The 14,135-nt window shown below is 37.2% G+C and overlaps 1 protein-coding gene across 1 annotated transcript; it reads left to right on the top strand.

Moving 5' to 3' along the window:
• The first annotated feature begins 696 nt into the window (after positions 1–696).
• On the top strand, positions 697–13,881 carry CCDC28A (coiled-coil domain containing 28A). Its single transcript, XM_070952205.1, has 6 exons — positions 697–844; positions 3,728–3,901; positions 7,593–7,756; positions 10,486–10,640; positions 11,734–11,756; positions 13,453–13,881. Exons 2-6 carry the CDS (start codon positions 3,744–3,746, stop codon positions 13,505–13,507), a joined length of 555 nt encoding a protein of 184 aa, XP_070808306.1. The 5' UTR covers positions 697–844; positions 3,728–3,743; the 3' UTR covers positions 13,508–13,881.
• Positions 13,882–14,135: the final 254 nt, after the last annotated feature.

Genomic DNA, 14,135 nt, shown 5'->3' with positions numbered 1-14,135 from the left:
TCTAGGCAGCATCTATTGTACCTGGGAGATAATGGAGCTATGAAGTAACGCATCCTACTTAACTAAAGTGATAGGATCATGGCCACTGTAGCGCTTTGGGTTCCAGTCAAACCTTTCTCTCTGGGTAAAAGGAACAAATACAAGACGATCAGTGTCCAACGCATGAATGGAGAGGGGGGCGTAGATGGATGGAGTAGGAGAGAAAAAGAGTGAGGGAAAGTCAGAGAGAGAGAGAGAAAAAGAAAAAAAAAGAAGGAAGGGAGATGAGAGAGAGAGAGAAAGAGAAAGAAAGAAGGAAAGAAAGAAAGAAGGAAAGGAAAAAAGGAAGGAAGGAGAGAAGGAAAGAAGGAAGGAAAGAAAGAAAGAAAGGAAGGAAGGAAGGAAGGAAGGAAGGGAAAGGAAAGAATGAAGGAAGGAAGGAAGGAAGGAAGGAAGGAAGGAAAGAAGGAAGGAAGGAAAGAAGGAAAGAAAGAAAGAAAGAAAGAAAGAAAGAAAGAAAGAAAGAAAGAAAGAAAGAAAGAAAGAAAGAAAGAAAGAAAGAAAGAAAAGCGAACGGTTGAGCATCTCAGCGACGTGGAACAGACCCTCTGGAGAAGAACGCGCGGTCACGTGACCGACCTCTTCCGGGTTCTCCCCTCTCGGTTTCGTCTCCTAGAGCACGTGGGTTCTTGTTTGGAGCAGGCCCGGAAGTTTCGTTCTACCGGCTCATTCGGAAGGGCTGAGTTGGGGTGGGTGGGGTGACCGCCTTATCGGGGAAGATATAAGCCAGTGCCGGCAGGTTACGGGGGTTCAGTCGGACTGGACTGACTTGGGGGAGATACCGGGCACTTCCCCGCCGCCGCAGGTAGGTCCGAGGACCCCTTGCTCTCGCCCCCCCCCCCCACCCCCGATCTTAGCAGCGCTTCCACGACAGGGTGAAGCCCAAACTCCCTATAACCCTTTTCTTCCAACTCGGTTAACTGAGAAAATGGTGTGGGATCGATTACGCGTTTGCAAAACGTTAACAACGCTTGTTGCGTGACCGTGGGAGTGCGTATAAACAAGACACGGGACTTGGTACTTGACCCCTTGGGCATCGATCAGCTTAATAGAATTCTTTATTGGCCAAGTGTGATTGGACACACAAGAAATTTGTGTTTGGTTCATATGTTCTCAGTGTACATAAAAGACAAGATACGTTCATTAAGAATCATAAGTACAACACTTAATGATAGTCATAGGGTACAAATAAGCAATCAAGTCATGCTAGGAAGCAATCAATATAAATATAAATCGCAAGGATACAAGCAACAAAGTTACAGTCAGGTTCAGGTCAAAACTATTTCAATCCATTCCTTCGTTGAAATATGGCCTTGATTAAAGGGTTTGCAGACCTGACCAAACACTTTGGATTTCAAATAGGAAAAGTCATGAAATGAAGTTGGGTGATTGTTGTTGTTTTACAAACATCCTTTTCTGCAGATGCTTCGGTCTACTTTGCCTCTGTTTTATCTGGACTCAATGAGGGTGTTATTTGTTGATATCCGAGAGTAGCAAAGACTTATCCAGAACTGAAATCAAAGCCAGACCAAAGTGAGTCTGCTGCAGCTTACTTAAACCAAAGAACCACTCAAGCACAGTTATCCTAAAAAATGGTTTTGCCAGTTAGAACTACCAATGGTAGGAGACTCTCATTTCCAGAGCAACAGGTCAAGCAAGAGCTGAGAGGGAAAGGATTAAGTTTTAGGTTTAAAATTGTGGGACTAGATTTTTCTCTCCTTAAAGTATTACTCAGGATATGGTAAAAAAAATAAATCAAAATGCTAGCCATGATGGTGCAGTCAAAACTGCAAGTGTTACATATTTATGTACAGGCTTGACTTATAACCATAATAATTGAGGCCAGAATTTCTGTTGCTAAGTAAGACATGAGTTTTGCCCCACTTTATGAATTTAGTTACCACAGTTGTTAAAAGTGAACCTGGCTTCCCAATGTCGATGGAGATTCTCAGTCATCCAGGTCATGGTGGTCCCAAAGGTGCTTTTTTCAAGAGGCAACTGGACTTTCTGGTTTTTCGTTGAAGATGTTTCACTTCTCATCCATGTTTTGCTTCTTGGATGAGAAGAGAAAAACCAGAAAGTCCAGTTGTCTCTTGAAAAAAGCACCTTTGGGCCTGGCTTCACAATGACTTCGCTTGTCAGAAGGTTGCAAAAAGCAATTGCGCAATCCTGGGACACTGCAACCATCATAAACCATCAACTAATTGCCAAGCATGCAAATTTTGATCACAGGACCATGGGGATGCTACAATGGTTATAAGTGAAAAACGGTCATGAGTCACTTTTTTCAGTGCCGTAACTTTGAGTAGTCACTAAATGAATAGTTGTAAATCGAGGAATCCCTGTATTCATCCAATTGCTGACCTCTAGGCAGCATTCAAGGATTGTATGTGTGGTTATTATCTTGACTTTTTTTTTTTTACCATAATCTGGGGACACACCTGCCATTTTGAATTGAATTGTATTACAACTCTCACAGTCCTTGAAATAGTAAGGAATGCACAGACGTTTTTTCAGGAGCTTTCTGATGAGTATTCATGTATAGTATACCAATTTGATAGCCATGCAAAGCTTTTGTTGAACAGATTGGAGTCTTAAAAATAGGTCAGTGGAGCTGAATTATTCTTTGTGGGAGAGATGGAAACAGTTATCTATTCTCTTCTGAATAACCAGCATTTTTTTAAAGGGTATACTCATACTGATTTTCAAGCAAGGTTGATCATATTGGCTGGCATTTGTATTTGATATCACTTACAGACCTTCCAGTAATTCCCACAGTTCTAATGGAAATTATCATACATTTTAATACATTTTCGTGGATCACATGTTCATTACATTAGACCCACTTTTGAAGATGAAATTCTGAAGATTGTTGTTAACTAAAGTATTAATACATTTTACAACATTTTTTGAGTAAGGCCATAGGAAATAGAACTGATTTTACTCCAGTTGAAATACTAGTTAATGGGACTATTTAAATGTATGTTATTTATCCAGTGTATACCTTTCTTTTCAAAGAGTTGAAGGCCGTAATCAATAAATGGCTTTTGTCTGTCCCAAAAGCCATTTAGAAGTTTGAAGCTTCATCTCTATTATTTTTATTTGGAAAATATTTTAGGAATTACTGGCTTTGAATATATAGTCATAGGATTTGACTAATAATATTTCCTTTACTGAAAGTAGCTGTCAAATTGCATCGTTAACATTTGACAAACGGACAGACGGCAAGCTGGTGGGTGCAACACTTAATCACCTGTTCGATTTTGGATTTTTTTTCTTCCTTCCTTCCTTCCTTCCTTCCTTCCTTCCTTCCTTCCTTCCTTCCTTCCTTCCTTCCTTCCTTCCTTCCTTCCTTCCTTCCTTCCTTCCTTTCTTTCTTTCTTTCTTTCTTTCTTTCTTTCTTTCTTTCTTTCTTTCTTTCTTTCTTTCCCTTCTTTCATTGTGCTGTCTTTCTATGTGCTTTTTTTCTATGCTGCATTGTGGTGATAATTTAGAGGATTTGTATTTTGATTTCTAGTATAACTGAGTTGGCTTGTTGCAAGATGGGCAGCAAACAAATAAAATCAAGCTGGTTTATGAAATATAAAAATACACACTGTGCAAAAGTATTTTTCCATTGAAATCACGATATGATTAACATATGTATATATAAATGATATTTGCTATTTCTCTTCCTCTATAATAAAAGATAAAAGAATCAGGAAATGGAGGAGAAAAAAAACAAAAGGAGAAGTCCCAAGTCATCCATGACTCATGTCAGTCAGGTTCACAGCAATAAGAAAAACACTGTGCCTTCTAGCAAAAGTACAGCATTTACCAATTCTGCATCCCAGGTTCATTTACAAAGACCAAAGCTTAAAAGGTAAGGTTTTATATGGAATGTGCTACTCGCAATCAAAGCTGGCTAAATTTGAGGGCTGTACAATTTTCAGGCAGGGAGACTTTAAGGGATAAAGAATACCTGGCCCACAAACCATCCAGCTTGCCATGCTAAGCTGTCTGTGGCATCCCCTTTTTTGAAGCTTTTCCCCCAGGAGCTCCTTTGTGTGATGTTTTCCACTCCTTTCATTTAGGGAGGGTTATAGGTCAGACAAACTCAAGCTTAAGGATGCTGGCCCCTTTTGAAATCATCCAAACTCCATTTATGAGTTTAGTCATTAGAGGCAATATTTGGTTCCAAACTAATTTTGGTTCTATTATGATAGATTAATTAAACACATACAAACACATATATGCTTCTTCTTTAACTAAGTGGGAGTTTTGTATTTTTAAAATGGAGTGTGATCTTTACTAGTTGCGAAAATGGTGCGTAAAACAAAAGAAGAAATTACTTTTCTTCCTGTCAGTATAATATTTGGATACAAATTTCCATAAGCTCAAAAGCTTCATGGAGCTTTGCATGACATCTCAAGTGGGTAGGGCAAGGAACACGATTTTTGCAGTTTTTCAAGGTTTTAAGGGGGATAAAATATATCCCCACACACAGAAAAACTATTAGTAATAGTGGAGATTTCCTGCCAACCCCGTAATTCCAATAGAACAGAATATCTGCAGCTCAAGAGTTGAACAGTGAAGTCTTTGGTGCTCTCTGAGCTGGTTGTTTGCTTGCAGGTGTTTCATTACCCAACTAGGTGACATCATCAGTGTGAGTAAGTGTGGGGTTTGCTCTCTATTTTCATACAGCAGCTTGCCCTGCCAGTTTTGGTGGGGATGTAGTTTTCTCTTAATCAAAGAACTACCAAGGAGAATGAATGTAATGAAATATCTGTAAGCAAACAGCCCAGCTTTGAGAGCACCAGGGACTCCACATCCCTATAATTTGAAACAATTAAAGATTTGAAACAATCTTCAGGGCTTTTCTAATCCCCAGATGCTACAATTTTCCAGATTTTTTTTCAAAAAGCGTGAAAGGCAAAGTGGAACAGTACCTTCAAAGGAAAAATAAAAATATCAGACAACATGTGGCATTGCTAGAGCTTTCAAAGATGGATGCCATAGAAGAAGGATTTTAAAAGATTTTCAGGGGATGAAACCTGTTAGTTAAAATAATATTAAAAAAAAAAAACCCTGATCAAGAGGCCAGACTTCAATTGTGTTCAAGTAATCTTTGCTCTTAGTCTTTCACAAAACCCAATCAACACAACACTGTTTGAAAAAAGAATGCGGCTATGGCAGTCATTTCAGCAGATAGAGGAGATAATTCCAAAAATCATTGAGACAAAGAATAGAAGCAGCCCGCCACTAACATTTTATACTCTGTTCTGCTGTTTTGTTGTTGTTTTTGTTTTGTCATTCCTATATTTGACTTCAAGTTTCGCAGAGCTACTTGCTTCTGGTTAGGGAATTGGGTAAAGAAAAATTAACTACAGGGCAATTCAAATATGGTCTGAGAAATATCTCAGCTGTTTTGTTTACTTGTTTCTGTTTTAGATTTGGCAAGGAATGTTTTGGCCAGGAAATGGAACAGGACATGTCCAGATAAAAGAGATAGCATCCTTTGGTTAGCTCCTGAAATGTCTCCATTCTAGAACAAATTCATTGCCATTTCAAGGTCTAATGAACATTGCAGAATGAAGGCAGCAGTGCAAGTTCTGCTAATTATTCGAGCCAAGGAACATTTCCCATGTTTTCTTCTTTTTTCTTCTTAATACTCAAGAATGGAACAATGTGTTCCCTCCTGGATTTGAAGTGGTTGTACAGTGTTCTGTAAATAAAAGTATTTCTGAATGTAAACTCGAAACACAGTCAAACACACTATTTCCAAAGATGAGTTCTTGGCTGCTAAAGATATATTAAAGGTGTATATGTGAATTCCTGTCACATTCAGCCCTTAAATGGGCTTATATTTTTCTTTCAGGAATAGTGATATGCAATGCAAGCTCACTCTTTTCTTTTGAAGGTCCTAGTAACTGATAGCATGTAAGATAGTTACTTTGCCACTCACAGTTACCTCGAACTGTGATATGAGTGGCATATAAATTTGAAAAATACATCCAGGGATACATCCAAGGCTTTGATAGCAAATATCCAGGCATGTCTGGAATCGCCTGCTCAATGAACAGAGTGCAATTGTAAAACAATAATCAAAATAACAGGTTCTACTTAAATACAGCATAAGTCAGTTTATCCAAAATATAAGAAAGTGAAAAAGCAAGTTCTTCATGAGATGCCATATTACTCTGCTACTTTTACTGATCAGATAGTAGGTCATGCTGGTCAAGATAAGGTGGCACCTATAATATCTCTTCCTAAATTATTTTCTCAAGAGATAAGCCCAAACATGAGGCCATAAGCTATTACAGGAAGTCAGCTGTCTCACTAAAAGCTGAATCTTCAAACATTCCTGTACAATACAAGAAGCTAAAAATTGAGGGAGCTGAATATTGTAACAAGGCTTGCATGTTCTGACAAATATTGTCTGGATTTCTGAAAAGGGCTAATACTTCAGCCTTAATAACCATTTTCCTTTTATTCTTGTACTTGGTACAAGAATAGAAGAGGACAAATAACAGTCAGTTGGAACTGAAATATACCAGATTAGTTCTTTCAGCTTTTAAAGGCAAAGTGTGGAATTGGCATACTGTAATTAATGTGGATTAGGGAATGGTGAAGGTGTATATGATGCAGTATCTTTTTTTGGAAAGTCGGAACAAAGCTGATTCCTGTCATGATTTGTCCAAATGAGACACCGCAATAGGATAACTTCACTTAGTGGAGCAATTGAAATAGTTGCTCCATACCAATTAGAGAAGAAAAGGAGGGTTTTCCCAGAGACTGAAAACTTTCCTAAACTATTTAAGCAGTTTTCCATTAGCAATAATAATAATAATAATAATAATAATAATAATAATAATAATAATAACAACAACAACAACAACAACAACAACAACAACAGCAGCAACAACAATAGCAACAACTTTATTGTCATTGTACACAGTATACTCATACAACGAAATTCACTTAACACCCAAAGACCAGGTCCAACACATAACAATCCCCAAACACACTCCCACCCACCACACTTCCCCACCCCTAAACCACCCAAACATCCATACAACAGACCAAGTAATGCTGTTCAATAGCTCACTGATGGTGGCCTTTTAGTTCATTGTTGAGTGCAATTATAGCTCTGAATATAAACTATTCAGAAAATGTGTGGTCCGAGTTTTAATTGTTCTGTATCTTTTGATAAAGGAAAGCAAAATTTATGGACATATGATACATAAGCTACCTCATTGGTAGCTTTAGAAACTAATCCTATGAATCCTAATCTGAGTTCCTATAATGAATTGTTTTTGTATGTGTTTGGGAGAGAAGGGGTTAAGTTCTTCCTTCAGAGCAGGGGTGTCAAACTCGCAGCATCACGTCATGTGATGTATCGCATTGTGATGTATCGCGACTTTCTCCCCTTTGCTAAAACGGGGGTGGGCGTGCCCAGCGTGTGACGCATCCAGCCTGCTGGCCGCGTGTTTGACAACCCTGCTTCAGAGCATTTGTTGAGGTGGGACATTCATAGTAGCAAGCAGAACTAAATGACAACTTTTCTGTCTTAGAGGTGTGAAAGAGAAAGCCAAAACACCAGGAGTGGAAAACAAAGGAGCCCAGTCAGCTCCAATCCAGCATTCATTTCTCACAGATGTATCAGATGTTCAAGAAATGGAGAAAGGACTTCTGAGTCTTCTGAATGACTTCCATTCTGGAAAACTGCAAGCATTTGGTATTTTTATTCTGACTGTTCCCCTAGATAAATTACATGTTGAAATGCTCATGTGATCACTGTTGGAAAAAGTGGGACATTGAAAGCATAACTGAAAGCAACTGCATGATTTGCTGAAGACATACAAATTGGGAAATGTTTCATTAAACTTATTTTTTCAAGGCAGAACAAGTTGCTTAGATCAATGTACTGTTGCTATTATGGTACTACTTAGTGGATTTATGTAACAGTTTTCTATTGTGGTGAATACTCAAGATAATTAAAAAAGGTTTTAAAAGATAAAAATCAACACTAAAATAGACAGTAATGTTATTTAACAATTCTGAGTCTGGCAACCCTGTTTTGTATTCCATTTTTAATATATTTGCTCTCCGAACTCTTTCTTCAGAATTTATATTTTTAAAGAAGGAGTGGAGTTGTAAGAGAAGGAGATTTTAAAAAATAAGTTAGCATTCAGAGTAAATTGTCCATGGTGGTCATGGCTTCACCTATTAAAGACTAGAAAATAGAGTATGTAACATATATATTTCAGCATACTATACTCACAGGCCTATATTCTTGCTAGCTGTGTAAGTGATTATAATACATACTTAAATTAGCTGCTCAGAGTCTCCTGAGCCACAAAATGGGCAGCAAATTTTTATAAATAAATAAAATAAATAAATTACTTTATCCTCCCAATGAGACAGAAATTTTATTTGCTACATATCCAAGCATGGGGAGAATGGTCTGGGTCTTGCCCATCAGTTATGAATTATAGCTAGATATTTGAAATTTTATATTATTTTCTGTCTTTGGTTTTTTTTTTCCTCAGAAAGATTGGGAAAGCTGAAACAAATTGTGTGAAATGTTTTCTTTAGAATAATGAACACAATGTGACAAAAAGCTGTTGTTTTATTTCTCCCAAATGTCTCTGGTTATGGCTAAGCAATGTGTAGAGGCCTGCTTGTAGACTCTCTTGCAATTCATAAAATCCGATGTGTTTTTCTGGAATAACGCGGAAACTGGAGGGAAGCATTTGATACTAGGAAAAGATACCCCTGATTTGCAGAGAGCTGTCCTGTAAGCATTGCTTGCACTGTCCAAAGCATCTTTTTGCCTTTGTTCACAGCCCTACTTTCTGTTGACTTGTAATAAGTAGGCCTTTATCTAGGGCAGCAGAATACTGCACTTCCTGGATGTGGAGGACAAGCAGTGTTCTCAAAGGCAACAATGAGGTGCTTTTCTGTTCCTAGGTGGCCACAAGTGAGGAAGGAAGGAAGGAAGAAGATTCAAGGCTTGATTTGCTTGTGGAATTGTCTGTTGCTGACTTTTTGTTTAAAGTCTTAAGTAAGCCTCAAAGGATAGAAGAAACACCCAGAAATAAAATTACCATGTTACTAAAGCAGTGCTTCTCAAACTTGGATAAATTACTCAGGCTCTTTGGATAATGACACACAAATCTATTACCGAATCCCCTAAGGGAGATTGAAATTAAAGTGTTTTACCTACAATGGGTAAAAGGGACCCTTCTGATAAGCGGCTTTGGGTAAGGAAGGAAAACATTTTGGAGCAATGGATTAAAGTATACTTTTCCATTTAATAAGCATGCCAAACTTGATATATGAGTAAAGTCATGCAGATTACATTGTATTTCTGAAAATAGTAAAATGAACCTATACCATTAAGGATGTAAAAATGATTATGGTATGACTTCGCCACCAGTGGTCTGTACTGCAGCACATGTCTACACGGGACTGCCTCTGAACTTCACCTGGAGCCTTCTGTTGATCCATTCTGTGGCAGCCCAGGTGCTAACTGTTACATGCTGACATGAATACATGACACCTGTGCCCTACAATGACTCCTGTTGGTTTCTAAGTGCAATTCAAATGCTGGTTTTAACTTTTAAAGCCTTACGTGACTTAACATGAAGGTACTTTCAGGACTACCTTCTCTAACTAATCTTGCCCCATATGTCGCAGTAGAACCTGCTGGTGGTCACTCACATCTGCAAAGTTAACAGGGTTGGAGACTCACAGATTGCTTGTCCTTTTGTGTGCTTGCATTCTTGAAGAGCCTTTTCCTGGAAATTGTATCAACCCCCACACTTCTGATTTTCTGTAAGGTATTAAAGTGGAGCTTTACTGAGAGCTTTTGAGATTTGAGATGGCGTCATAAACTTCCCTTAGGGTTGGCTGACTATTTGTAATTTATTTTCTCTCTCTCTCTTTTTATTGTGAACGTTTTATGATACTACATTGATGGAAGGGGTAAACTAACAAGAGTTTTCTTGAATGTGGTGAGGTAAATCCAATAAATCACATTTATTTATCACCCCACAAAACCACTTTTAAAAAATGATATGTGGCTTCAAAGTCTCCAGAGATGCCACATCTTTAGCTTGGAATCGCCTAAAGAAAGCAGAAAACCATCTGCAAGATTTATGGAAGGACAGGTTCAGGGAGAATTACTATGAAGAAGAACTAAATTATGGGGTTATCAGATCTTCAAAGGGGAACATTGCTTCTATACTATTTCAAGCAAAGTACTCTTTTGAAGCTGGTTTGTGAAGTCATGTTGCCCTTCAGTTCTGAAGAGTAAAGCACTGGCACGATGTTGCACTTTGATCATTTTCTTAAGCCTCCTGTAGCAGTTCTGATCTGTTTGTTAGCATGATGGAAAGTTAATACTTTTAATTATTATCAAATCTTTGGCTTAATGCTCTTTTATACCTTTGTTTACTTCAGGAAATGAATGTTCTATTGAGCAAATGGAACATGTAAGAGAAATGCAAGAGAAGTTGGCCCGCTTGAACTTGGAGCTTTACGGAGAGTTGGAAGAACTCCCTGAAGATAAAAGAAAATTAACTAGCGACTCTAATCTGGATAGGTTGTTGTCAGATGTAAGTATAAGCAGGGCGCAGGGAGTTTATAAAAGAGTTTTGCAAAGGGTTTGTTTCAAACATCCCAAAGGTGCTTTTTCAAAAGGCAACTGGACTTTGTTTTTCCTTGAAAATGTTTTGCTTCTTCAGTTCTGTGCTTCAAACAATTTTGAGCACCAGATTTTTTTAAAGAGTGACCCATTTTAACAGCAAAACTGTCTCACAGTGCTCAAAACATCCTGCCTTGCATTCAACCCTGTACTTTTGTGAAATTTTATGTTCAGAATGAAGTATTTTGCACACTTGAGAGCAGAGTGCAAAAATTTCCCTGACTTCAGGTCTGTTTTTTATCCTTCAAAAATATATGGCTTTGTTATTTTTGTAGAGTTTGCATAATAACAAAATTACATTGTTCAAACTGTAACCGTTTCCTTCATAAGTGAGGGTGCACTGACAATGAAACATTTTCCCAATATTATACCACCCTCTATTGATAAAGAAAAAACACTGCAGCCTTCCTTTTTTAAAACAGGAGAATACATTTAAAAAGGAAATTATCATTTCGTTTTTTTGTCTCCTCAGTCCTCCCTAAAACCCTATAAATATCATTAAATTTTCATAAATTTCAACATTACAATCTCTGGAAGCAACAAAAAGGTATTGATAGGTTTTAGATATTCGTTTTGCATTCTTTCTTTGTGGTATCATTACATTTGCATTTGGAAATTTGGTAAAGGATGAAAGTCGAATCTCATGTGGAATGCAAGATTAGCTTAGTGCTGTCAAAAATGTTTGAATAATAAAAAGTATTAAATTGATGAGCCGCTGTTGTTTCCCAAAGTAGAAGTCTTCTGCAGAAAAGGCAAATTCAGTTTATTTTTCCATCATTGACGAAAAAATGTTCTGGAGAGTTTAGAAACACTGAAGAACAGTGTGGGGACATTGCTGTGGGAAATTGACATCCAGTTCTTTCTCTAGTTGGGATTCCAGTAGATCTCAGTCTCTTTTCTAAATACAATTAAGACTTACCGATAAATTATCTGGACAATTAATAAGTACAAATATTAATAAGTACAGATATAAAAACAACTTTTTATATTTTTTTCTACTGTAGCTGGAAGAACTGAATTCTTCTATGTATCCTTTTTGTGAAATATCTAGTCTTAATCAAATAGCTGTGTTAGCTCATTTTATAGAAAGGGTAAAATTAAGTGCATGTGAGGCAACTGCACCTTAGTCTAAGAACTGTTTGATCTGTTTTGTCTTTTTAATCCTGCAGCCGAGAAACTTTTAACATTTCTTCATGATTTACAAGTTATTTTAAATAGCATGCAACTCACATTTTTCCGCTTTTTGTTCCCTCCATTTCTTTTCACTTCCGTTTCTTTGTACATCTCCAAATTTACCTGGTTACTTTACCTTCTGCTCAGTTTTTGAACACAGCAATATTTCCTTAGTGGCTTTGAATGGAAATTGGTTGTATCAAGTGTGAACTAACTTAAGAGTTTGATAAGAAACTGTGGAATTTACTGCATGTTTGAGCTGTAAGTTGATTTCACACGCTTCCCACAAAACTCTTCTCAATATAGACCTGAATAATAGTGGGCCGTGTCATTTTTTGGCTCAGTACTACTTTTCTCCATAGCTTAATAAACTATAACTTAGGGTCTCTCTCTCTCTGTATGTCTGTTACTATATAGATTTTTTAAAAGAATGGTATGCTTACTTCATATCATTTTTCCTAATGCCTATCTTCACCAACCTGGTTGTCTTACTTCTATTGTTTCTAGTAGTAATAGCAATAGCACTTAGACTTAAATACTGCTTCACAGTGCTTTACAACCCTTTCTAAGCGGTTTACAGAGTCATCATATTTCCCCCAACAGTCTGGGTCCTCATATTACCAACCTCGGAAGGAAGGAAGGCTGAGTCAACCTTGAGCTAGTGAGAATCGAATTGCTGACAGTTGGCACAATTAACCTGCAATACTGCATTCTAACCACTGCACAACCACAGCTCAAGATAATAATAAAGATAGTAAAGTAATAGTAAATATAGTAATACTAAATATAATAATAGTGAAAGGATAAGACAGAATATTGGACCAAGACTGTGGAGACCCAATTGTCACACCTAGTGTGAAATTAAGGAACATAATTTTGATTTTGCATAATTTTTAAAAAATGTTAAAGAGCAGTTTTTAATGTGCATAATTTCCCGCTCCAGACCCCCATTTGACATAGCCTAGTAGCAACTCGGTGTGGTAGTTAAGATGAACTAAATCCAGGGAGCCTCAGGCTCAAGTCCACCTTCCACCACTGTAACTCCCTGAGTGACTTTGGGCAATGTTTGCTCTCAACTCAAGCTACTTCATTAGTTTTCTTTTGTGAGAAATAAAAGGTGGAAAGGCTTCCATGTTTGCCACCTTGAGCTCTCAGGGAAAAGATAGATATAAGTGAAATAAATAAAACAGCAACTTTAGAGGAGAACTTATTTTGGGATTATGGCAGAGAAAGAACCCATATTTTAAAAAAATATTTCACCCTACTTCTATCTATGGCTATGATTTAAACTTGAGTGAAGTAGTACTACAGTTGCATGTTTTATGTGAAATGTAACTTATCCATTTTTCTCATGCTTGCCTGCTACTTAGGGTCCTTTTTTAAGAATAAATGAAAGACAAGGTTCTATGTATCCTGGAGCCTCTTAAAAACGTCTTCAGAAATTACCTCAAAACTTGCTTCTCCTGAAATGCATGTAATCTTAGAAGAGCATAAGACATTTTACTTTTAGCTGAACTCATTGATTGCTATTCCTTGACTCCTTGCTTCAGACAGAAACTTCACTTAGCAGATGTTCAAGATCATCCAAATACCAGCAGAAGCTAAATCTGCCGTTTTCTTGCTTGTTTTGGGGGATCCAAGTTCCCATATTTAATTTCCAGCAGACTGTTCCTTGCTTCTGTAACAACGTGTTGAAAATAATTAATATGTGCACACACTCCTCTTAGCAGACGTGCAATGTTGCAGCCTTGTCAGGCTTGAAGCTTAGGGTTCAGTATGGCCATGTTTTGCTGCTATGCTTTGTATCGTTGCCTTATCCTCTGTGAAAAGTGGGAAAACTTGAAAGAGCATTTCTAAAATGGAAAAAAAAGTCAGTATTGATTAAGTTAATATATGAACTATGATGTGCCTGCTTCCTTTTCCACAATGTAGACAATCAGCACATGCTCAGTGATGCCATTAAATGAATGTTTAATTTATTTTAGCAATAAAATAATTTTAAAGACCTCTGTTTTCTATAGAATTTATGTAACCGTTTGGCATTTTTATGTGTATCTTTATTTATTTATTTATTGAATTTATAAAGCTGCCAAATTAATAATTTATTACTCTGGGCAGCAGATAGAAGTAAATATCCAATAAATATAAAACCAGCATAATAAACTACAACAGTACACAGATAACCAAGGCTGAAAATAGCCCTTAGACTTACATACAGGTTCATAGTACTTTA

The sequence above is a fragment of the Pituophis catenifer genome, unplaced genomic scaffold (assembly GCF_029215685.1).
Source record: "Pituophis catenifer annectens isolate HBS135680 unplaced genomic scaffold, rPitCat1.0.hap2 SCAF_1, whole genome shotgun sequence".
Taxonomy (NCBI): domain Eukaryota; kingdom Metazoa; phylum Chordata; class Lepidosauria; order Squamata; family Colubridae; genus Pituophis; species Pituophis catenifer.
The sequence above is the reverse complement of the archived record's forward strand: the minus strand, read 5'-3'. Positions and strand labels throughout refer to the sequence as shown.